The sequence below is a fragment of the Petromyzon marinus genome, chromosome 7, assembly GCF_048934315.1.
Source record: "Petromyzon marinus isolate PM22_M1 ecotype Great Lakes invasive population chromosome 7, UKy_Petmar_22M1.pri1.0, whole genome shotgun sequence".
In the NCBI taxonomy this organism is placed as follows: Eukaryota; Metazoa; Chordata; class Hyperoartia; order Petromyzontiformes; family Petromyzontidae; genus Petromyzon; species Petromyzon marinus.
The window spans coordinates 7,958,899-7,969,757 of NC_133673.1; the positions used below are offsets into that span (position 1 = coordinate 7,958,899).

The 10,859-nt window shown below is 44.7% G+C and overlaps 1 protein-coding gene across 1 annotated transcript; it reads right to left on the minus strand.

The window, feature by feature from the left end:
• Positions 1 to 2,739: 2,739 nt before the first annotated feature.
• Positions 2,740 to 10,815, minus strand: MRPL21 (mitochondrial ribosomal protein L21). The gene is made up of 7 exons (XM_032948925.2): positions 10,593 to 10,815; positions 9,529 to 9,598; positions 8,501 to 8,586; positions 7,139 to 7,302; positions 5,959 to 6,011; positions 3,788 to 3,891; positions 2,740 to 3,123 (listed from the first exon to the last, which is right to left on the minus strand). The coding sequence occupies exons 1-7, from the start codon at positions 10,687 to 10,689 to the stop codon at positions 3,059 to 3,061; spliced, it is 639 nt and encodes a 212-aa protein (XP_032804816.2). The 5' UTR covers positions 10,690 to 10,815; the 3' UTR covers positions 2,740 to 3,058.
• Between the last annotated feature and the right edge of the window lie 44 nt (positions 10,816 to 10,859).

Genomic DNA, 10,859 nt, shown 5'->3' on the forward strand with positions numbered 1-10,859 from the left:
ATTATTGTACATTCTATATTGTGTTCCAGCACATTGCTTGACAAGTACTTACCTACTATAGTGTCATGTCGATCATATTCTGGCGTCTGACATTGTCTTGGGGTTGAATTCAGAGAATGTGTCTAATTGCTACTGGAAATTTTTTCCTAAACAGTAGACCTGGGTTGCTATTTTTGCTGCTTGTGTAAACTGATTTACAAACCGCAGTCGGTGTACGATGTGTGCAATTTAGAACATTATAGCAATTTACAGCATTCAAATTGCAGGCAATTCTCTAGATTTGCTCAGGACACCAGCACACAATGGCTTTTACTCTTTTCATTAATGCCATGGGGACCATTTACAGCGACGCACTTTGGAGACATAGTGCACTTATTCAGTAATAATGACCGTGCCACATTTATCGGCAAATTGCCGATAAATGTGGCAAATTACCGATAAACGCCCCACTCATTTCACAGCAAATAGCAGGTTATTTTAAATTGGTGCTGCTCAGCAACTGATAATTATAAATCTAATTTTATTTATTGCTGGCCACCAAGCTCACATTTATTTCTAAAGCTTGGCACGCAATGTTATTTGTCTGCGGTCTTGCCTGTGGAATTTGTTTTTTTTTAATGCAGGCTTGTGTTTTAAGAAATAAAAAATTCGATGGGCTTCATGTCATAGTTTATTAGCACTGTTAGGTCAATTCTGCTGTTGGAGATGTTAACAGCTACTTAGCTGCGGTGGAAAAATGCACCGATGTGTCCATAAATATCAGTTATTGAGCCTGAAATACATGCATTGAATCGCGCATACTTAGTTTATTATATTTGCAAGTTGTACTCGTAACCGTCAGCTGGCTTTGCCCAATTTATCTCGGCTTTAAAACGTTGGTATGATGATGGACACGAAAATATCAGCTTTAATATCTCACTTTCAACAAGTACTGACAAAAACTTATCGTGGTGAGACTTTTTTCCAACTAATTAGTGTTACCTGATTTGTCGAGTAATGAAACTGATAAACGCTTGTCATTGATTACTCAAATAATGAGCCCAGCTCTATAATCAATCTTCACTCTGGCTTTCAACTTAAACCACTGCTGCATTGCATTCGCGGGGATTTGTGTAATTGCGATGGCTCATTATACTCTTCGAGCCGTGCCATCTTCACCGCATCTTGAATGTTGCAATTTGTGTGCAAGGCATGTTCAAAACAGGGTACTAAAACGGCACAGCATGTTTATCACTGGTGGGATTCCACATTCGCAAACCAATATGCAGAATTGATGATAAAAGGCAGCGTGACCGCATGCCTATACTTGATAATGTAATCACGCAGTCCAAATATGCACAAACTCGCTGGCGCTTATACACACATACACTAACGTCCTTTCTGGCTGACTTGAATCCATATTGGCTGGGGGAAAAAATGCAATCTCAGTAAAAAAAATCCAGCTGCACTCTTGGCTTAAGTTGACAATTTTTATCGGACTGATTTGCCTCGGGGGTGGGGGGGGACGACGACACTGCATATACATTGGAATTTAGTCCTTTATCAACGCACTAGTGGATGAAGGCCTCCCAAAACGTTGTTAATCGTGGGTGTTGTTTGACCATACTTCACCACGCAGGTTAATACAGAGGTGGGGGGGGGGGGGCAGGAACTCTTCAGCTATCACTCACCACTGTTAGCCATGGCTAGGAATGAAACTCTGACCACCAAATTCATAGCAGTGCGCTATTGGTGCCACTGACCCACAATGGTAAGTCATAATACAATACTGTACTAGTTAAATGTGAGCCCGTTAGACTGGAATGGATGCATTGTGTGTGGCTTGGGAGAACTAATGTTAACGATGACAAATATTTTTTATTTAAAGCTTTCGTGACTGCAGGGATTCATTTTCTTGGTTCTTTCGGTAAAGTCACGTAGAAGGGAAAATATTTTTTTATTATTTTATTGTTTCCCTTCTACGTGACTTTACCGAAAGAACCAAGATGGCAAATATTATTTGGAATCACTGAAGCAGCATTTTGGAGTAATGATTGTGTAAAGACGACTTCGATACACTTGTCTTGAGATGGTTTCTGTATTCAAGGAGCCATGTGCTCACACTCGAACAGGCGGAGACCCCCACCGCAACAGCCCCGAGTCTACCACGCATCTCCCTTATATATGGTCCAAGGCCACGCTCCCATCCCCGAACCTTCTCGCTGGTTCTCGACCACTCGATCTACCAGCAGACTCTACTGTCTTCTTCCGTCACCTGGCTACACTATTCTCATTCCCGTAGCCACTAGTCCATTCGCACTGTAGGCCGACTCCCCTGTCATTACCTCCCGTGGCCACTAGTCCACCCACACCGTAGGTTGACTTACAATATCATGTTGGCTGAAACATGCTAACTCTATTGATCCAGAACAGTTTCAATGATTCCCAAAACCATTTTAGGTCCTGCGTGGGATGATTTTGTGCCAAATCCTTATTGGTTACATGTGTGGGAGAAAACTGGAATTCTTGGAGAAAACCAAACATACGAGCATCTGCAGGTGGGTATGTGTTGTGCACACAATCTTGGTGCGATTTCACCATTAGCCATGGTCAATGCTCAACTGGATTAAGACCTCCCCAATCCTCCGCCATCTCACAATCCCAAACTAAAACTGTGTGCCACCACGCACAACAAACTTTAGTCGCATTATGTAACATTGTCATGAACGGCATTCATCGAACATATCTCAACAGGCGAAGCATTGAAAATCATCTTTTATTAAACAGCGGGAGTTACGAGACAACATTATACGATACAGTTACCATAATGTCAATGGCCACAAAGTGGCCTGGCCGTAATGAGACAGTCCTATGTTGCCACTGACACAGAGCACACACACACACACGTCTCTTTATGAGGCACCTTTAAGATACAAATGTCCTAGCGAACGCGATGTGGAGAATGGAAACTGCCGGGCGTGCCAGCGCGTGCGTGGGAGGTCCCTGCTGGTCAGTTGCAGCGGGGGACGAACAGAGAGAGCGAGCCAGGCTTTGTCACGATGCGTGTGCTGCTGGAGGTTCAAGCGAGTGTGGGAGCGATGTCGATGGAGTTAATCCGTAGCACGGTCTGCGGCGTGGTCCTCACTGTCACCAAGACAAAACAGAGCCACATTCGCCGTTAAAGCAGCGGTCCAGCACCACTTCTGGAATCTTGTACAGTCGGCCAAATGTGTTTAAAATTCTAGAAGTGGATACAGCACTCATGTTGGTACACAGGTGATTTCCTACTTAATGCAACTGTTACCCACTGATGTTTTGGCCAGTGCCCAATACATTGGCAGACTTTTTTTTCTGCTTTATGGTAGAGTTAATCATACAAGTGTTTTCCCCCCTTCCATAACAACACAAGAGATGAACTCTGAATGAGTTCCACAATTGAGGTGCCACGGTCACAAGACATTAACTACCTCGCCTGGTATACAAATCACGGGTTCAATCCCGACCCTGACACCTGTATATTTGGCGTTTCTATGGTCTCCCCATTGTCACACGGATTTTTCCCTCCACATGTAGAAACAGGCACCGAGTATTTGGCTGCTATAAATTTCCACATGGTAAGCCACTTCGTTGAGCTATCATATGTGGCCAGGCCCCTTCTGCAAAAGCGTTATATTGCTCAGTAGGCCTTACCTGGCAAAATAGTCAAAAGGTATCTTTACAGGAACTCTCTCGGTAACTCGGCAGCGTGTAGTCGGGCACTGGCAACGGAGGGCACTGCTCGCCGCGGCCTGCAGGGCGCGGCACTCACCGTACTTGCGCTGCCATCTCTTCCTCCGGCGGAAGAACATGCGGATTTTCTCTACCGAGTGCGTCTTCTCGATCACAGTAGCCTCCACGCGCACCAGGTCCCTACTACTCGGACCGCACAGCACACGTAACGCGCGACATTTGCCATCGGTGGCGTCAAGCTGGTGAATAATTCTTTATTAATACACAGGGGGGTATATGTGCACCCCCGAACGGCTTTTGACTAAATCACCGGGAATGCGCCCCATCTCATAAGCTCAGCTGGATCCAGTCTGGAGAGTGATCGGATGGGTTACCAGCATGCGTCGAGTTGTTGTAGGCTACTGCGGGGCTACGTGGTGTACAGCAGAAGGCAGTACCGCGAAACCCATTTTATACTCCGCTTTGTGTATACTTCCAATCTTCACCAACCAACACTCACGTGGTGAAGTATGGTCAAACATCTTCCATGACCGAGACTGAGTGGGGAGGTCCTTCATCCAGCAGTGGATTGACAAAGGTTGTAAATTAAATAATGTGTTCTGAGCTGCCTTGGGTGCACTGGCAAGGTAAATATCAACAAAACACATACCGAGGCAGCGGTACGTATCTTCCTTTGAAGGTCAGGAAATGGTTCTAAAACTGTTTTTGCCGGCTCATATTCACAGACTTTTTTGCCAGATTTTTGTTTGAAAATACAGTCGTTTAAATTGGTTATTCAGTACTGTACGAGAAAAGGGCACATCCATTAACATAAATACGCAACGGACGTTGCTTATGAGCACAGCATTGAACGAACCGTCGTCTATCTGCTAATTCATAATGCAGGGGCACAATATTAGCAACCTTAAATCACACCTCCCTGCTCATGCCCACATCACCACACCCAAAAGCATACCTGTGGCCATTCCCACATTGACAAAACAAACCGTAACAAACAAAAAAAATGTATCCTGCAAGGAGTTGGCCAATGCCAACTGCCTGGTGTGCTGTACACCGGGGAGCCTCGTTATAAATGGTTTCTCTATTAACGGCATGGGAAAACCTCACGGCCTTGGCGTGTATTCAGAAACAACCAAAAAGGTCGGTGACCCAACGTACAGTGGGAGGCGAGCGCACGGCTGCAGCTTTAAGAAGCTGTATCTACCGAGCTTATTTGTCTTTGGCCTCTGCGGTACCGGGGGCAACTGCTAGCTCAATTCTCACGAGCCCGGCAGGCACAATGGTAAATCTTTCACTGCCCGGGCATCCTGGAAAGCGGCAGGACTGCAGGCACGTGCGTGATTTGCAGTTGACGGCTCGTCGCACTCGGTTGCGCGTGTTTGTGTTTCCGTAGCGCAGTGTTAAGAGCTGTCCGTGTTACAGATGCTTCCTCGAGGCTAAGGTTAAGCCAGTGCAGCCACAATCCGAAAGCCTATTTATGCTCTGCACATTGAAAACAGTTGCACCCAGAACTGTTTTGGTTAAACCCAGCTGTAAGTGAACTTTACATCACCATCCTCGGCCAATCCACTGCTGAATGAAGGCCTCCCCAAGCCATCGCCATCTGTTCAGGTCCTGCGACGCAATAATGCATCCAGCTACACGAGCTGGGCCCTCAAGTGGTCATGATTATGATGGCATTAAAAAAAGTACTTATTAAAGAAAATATTACACGACATTATCCATTTCCATAGCGGAAGCAATGATTCTAAAGCACATAAAGTCGCCTTTTGGCGTCATCCGGTCGAGTACCAATTGGGTCGAAGCTCAAAAGAAAGCCGTTCCTTGGTGTGGTCCAATCAGTTTCAAGGACAATGCATATATTATCATAGTATGTTTTTTGTTTGCATTTTGACTGCAGGTATTGTGGTTAATGCAGACATGAATCCTTGCAAAAAGGGTTCAGTTTTGTTGCCAGAAAAATGGTAAAAAACCCTATTATTAGTTCTTAACCATTGCATATTTTCCTTTCCAGGAAAAAAAATGTGACAATCCACACCATCAACTTATAATAGATGTATATTGCAAACTTATAAAAGTGAAATTTGAGTCTTGGGCGAGTTCGTGTGCAAATATTAATGTACGACTTTGACAATCTTTCCGACTCGCTTTTGTACGGGCATGCTGGCGTTTTTCTTAGTGTGTAAACTTAGCGATTATACGTTTTCTTTTTTTATATTTATCGCTCAAGTCAGTAGCCTGGACACGTACTCGAGCAGCGGTCGGCCCAGCAGTGTGAAGTTCTCAGCTCCCACAAGCATGACCTGTGCATTCATGTCAAAAGCAGACAAGACCAACGCATAACAAAATCAGTCAAGCTTTATATTTGACAATAAAAGACACCGTTTTCACACAACGATCATTTTACAAAATGATTTTCTAGTATGACAGTAAAGAACAAAAAGATATAGTTTTCCACATTTTATCCAAATTACATTACTTGCATCATGTCATGGGACAAAGTATCCGTTGCGATCTCTCACAGGGAAGTGCAATCCTTCATGTTAGAGAATGACCCCCGGGAAGCAGATATCACAGAGCTACCTCTGAGATCCCGTCATAAAAATATATCTTTATTGTATTAACCATACCAGTGTGCACATGTTCCTGTATTTTACTCTCCAATGTGTCACAGACCATTGATATCGTAAATGTGAATGACATTAAGCCTATGACTAAATCACCCAAAATGCAACAAAGCTCGTTAAGATTTCAGAAGCTAAGTACGCTTGAGCTTGGACTGCTTAGAAGGATGAACACTATGCACAGCAGAGTGTATGGCTTTATAGTGTGGTGAAATACACTTGCACTGTACTATCTATCCTCCCAGATCTACAAACCCAGACTCATCAGCACGGTAAAGTGCAGTCAAATCACCCCCATGATCCTCATGGCATGCGGAGGCCCTCATTCAGCAATGTATTGACAAAAGGGCTGTCCATGTCAATTATATATTTCAAGGGTTACTCATGCATCATCTGCTTGTACCAAGGATATCTGTCGAATGTAATTTTTTTCCAGTTTCAGATTTTAAAATGTTCAGTGTTTGTCTTTTCCAGCATATGCTGTTTCTTGTTTCCTGTTAATGCGATCAGGTATGACTTCAATGTAGTCGAAATGATGGCTTACAATGTTCCCAGGGAATCATTATGTTCCCATTGCTCTAAAGAATCATTATGCTCACATTTAATCATTATATTCATATGTTCCCCTAAACGCATTGCACCCTTTGCATAATTACGTTCCCATTGTTTCTGAATAAATCAATACGTTCCCAATTAATATTTAATTCATATTTAAGTTCTCATCGTTCACTTTTAATTAACGCGTTTCTTGTGAGGGGCATTTCAAATTTAACCAAATGCCGCCAACCGGGATCGGGATCCCTCACCTTCTCCATGCGGATGCGGTCTCCACACTCGGCCTGAAACTCATGCTCGATCAAAATGAGGTCCGCCGCCGTCACCTTGAACTGCTTCCCCGAGAAGTGCACCACGGCAAAGAGGCGGCCGTAATCGCCCCCCGCGATCTGGTCGTTCACCGTCTGGACCACCACTGGGCAACCGCACGGCAGGGCAACACAAACATCGCGGCGTCGAAATGACCAGAGCGGGAAAGTATGGTCAACTAACTCCCCCGACGGCGATGGAACGCACGGCGTGGGGAGGGCCCTCATCCAGCAGTGGATTGCCGAAAGCGCTATACAACAACAATGTAATCCATTAACATCTACACCTAAAAACTCTTGTTAATGGCGAGCGTTTATACAGATTCAAACCCATTCTACCAGCAATACTGGTTTAGTGTGTTGGCACGGTAACGACCTCCCTTACCTATACGGCCACCGATTATTGGCACACTTTTGAGCCAAGATATTAGACGTTAAAACTGCCTTATTCTGTACTGTAAATATTTTAATTACATGTTCCTCCATAAACCATTTTTCTTCAGAACCAAACGGTTGTATATTTTTATTTGTATGCAAGAAAAGGAACACTAGTGTTCATGGCTGTGATGTAATGGAGTACCCAAAAGCATTGTAAGAGGTGTTGCATAACTGAGACAGATTTCGGGAAATGTGAACCTCATTAAGACAAGAATAATTACAGCTTTTTTACAAAACCCAATTCTGGACGAAGGCTTTCCCACACCGTGTAAGTCGTGGGGTTGTTTGAACATGCTTCACCACAGTGGATAGTGCATGCGAGTACAGGGGGTGGGTGCGCCAAATAATGGTTCAGGTAAATTCGCCACTAACGTCTGTTTTGGCCAGGAATCGAACTTGGGTTAACGGATTCATAACACGCAGTGGCAAGATGTTATCTCCCTCTCCTGGTATGCATGAGGTTGTGGGTTCGAGCCCGACCCTGCTGCCTGTATATTTGATTGCATGGAATTTTATCCGGGTCCTCTGGTTTTTTCCCTCCACATTAAACCACATATGATAATAAAATGACTTTGATGAGCTGTCCCGTGTGGCCAGATTGCCTCTGAAAAAGAGCACATAGCTCTGTGGGCTGTACCTGGTAACTGAAATAGTTTACATTTTCTTGCTGTGGTTTTCACACCTGATGATGATTGCTTGTGTTGCAGTCGAAACGTCGTGAGAATGTTATTGTTTCCCTTCTACGTGACTTTACCGAAAGAACCAAGAATATGAAAGTTTAGTTTATTACCACTGTTCCCCCTTACTCGATAAGTGAAATGTTTTAACATGTTGTCATTGTATGCAATAGGAAGGCACGATCATTACCTTGGTGGTATTTCTTCTCTTCCTCTGGGTCTGGTAAAGTCACCTCTTTCCACGGAGGTTTGGAGAGGGATGTCACAGCCTCTTTTCTGTACAAAGCACACCAAATTTATCGTCATGTTCCTACACGCGTATGCTCCAAAAAACGACTCAACCCCCCTAAACGAGCCGATGATTATCTCTACGATGTCTTTTCAGGTCGACACCCGGGCTTGATCAGACATCGTGTCGATCAGACATCGTGTCGAACGACACGCGGTACAACCGGAGAACCACATCGCAGAGGTAGATATATATACAGCACAAACGCGAAAACCTTAGCGGTCAGAGTCAATGAATTAATTTTCTTAATTTGGGGGTCGCAATTTGATATAAGAATTGATTATTTGTGTCATCTTAATACTCTGGTTTTTGTATTATTCTCACAGTTGTCTCCTCCCCTTGAGCGTGTGACATTAGCATATAATTTCAACCGATATCCGTGTGGTTTGTATTATTTTTAATTAGCGATTGTTACAAGGACAATTATTCTCATGCATTGTGAGCATATCCATCAATTCCAATAAAAGAATCATTATGGAGCCTACTTAACGGAGTACATTTGCAGTCTATCACATTAGCAACACTGACCAGACCGCATTAGTTTTTAATGACATTATAAAAGATAGCACTTTTGTATAAAATAATTACCCAATAAATTCTCACGACGTTTCGACTGCAACACAAGCAATCATCATCAGGTGTGAAAACCACAGCAAGAAAATTTGAAAAAAGTGGTTTTCACACCTGATGACGATTGCTTGTGTTGCAGTCGAAACGTCGTGAAAATTTTATTGTTTTATATTTTTATTCTGTTCTTGTTTCCCTTCTACGTGACTTTACGGAAAGAACCAAGAATATAAATCCCTGCAGTCACGAAAGCTTTAAATCAAAATGACCCAATATTTTAATAATGACAAAACTAGTCTAAACTCCATTCTGTCGGATCGCCTTCAACAATTACAATAGGTGAAGAGGGGGGGGGAGCTCACATGGGTAGTGTGATGGTTTTCTGTGAGCTCTCTGAGCACTGATGCCTGCTCACGAACACGTTCGCAAGCACTGCGGAGACACGGACACAATCGCAGCTCAACACGAATGACAACATGCAATAAACAAGTCACACCGTCAATGGAATTTCTCAATTGCGATAAGGCAACATTTAATCCGTCCACCGATGTGGACCTACAACCACTGTAAGCTTCATCATCAGCCGTGATCTATCACACTGCTAGATGCAGGCCTCCTCAAACCTGTCGAAATCTCTCAATAGTCTTGCAATTTTATCTTATATTCATATATCAGCAATGGACGTGGATACAAAGGTCAAACTCTCCCTTCTCGTTCCGGCAAAGGGTAGATGGCCCTTGGCCAGTAGTGGAAATTCCACATTATGACGACGGAGATCAGTCTCTTCACAAGTCTACTATATACTCCAGATGTACAATAATGCTAATGCAATAAAACAATGTACAGGAAGGTTGTCAATCCACTGCTATTAACGTATGGGTCCGGTCTATGGTTAAGGATTACTTGGGGCTACGAGTTATCCTTGAAGCTGTGATTCTGCGTTAGGGTTTCGGATCTCGGGTTTAAGGTCATTGTTTTGGGCTAGGGGATGGAGCTATGTAGTACGAGCCAGGGCTGAGGGCAATCAGTCACAGATACTGTATATGTTTACGCTTCGGGCTATGGGTCAACGTTCAGCGTTATGGTTTACAGTTAAGGTTTGGGGCTAAAGTCACGTTTTAAGGGCTACGAGTTATGATTTAGAGTTGAGGGTTAAGGTTAACTCTTCGTGTTGGGGTTTAAGGTTAAATATGGGAATTCGATGTTTGGGTTGAAGGCTTAAGGCTACGGGGAAATGATTCGGAGTTAGGGCTTAACATTAAGGCCCGTGGCTTATGGGTCAGGGTTAAGTCATGGGGTTATGGTGTTAGGCTATGACTTAAGACCTTGGGTTAAGGCTTGGGGATGGGATGTGCTCTAAAGGTTCAAGCCCTTGGGGCCAGGTAAGGGGTGAGGTTTGCGTCGCTGCTGCCCGTCGCCCCCTCACCTCGCTGCGGCGCCTGCAGGGGAGCGAGAAGCTGGCGGCCCCAGGAGCAGAGCGGCCTCAGCACAGACGACACGAGCCTCACGCCCGGCGTAGACATCTCCGGGCGTGAGAGCTCAGCGGGGACAGCAGCGGCGGTGGCGGCACAGCGACAGTGGCCGCACGTGTCACGGGCGCCACGGGGAGACGCGCGCCGCCGCCGCCATCTTACTCAGGGAGGCGAAGGGGGGTGACGTCACCAGAAGTGTCGCGCGCGCACCCTCTCGTCCC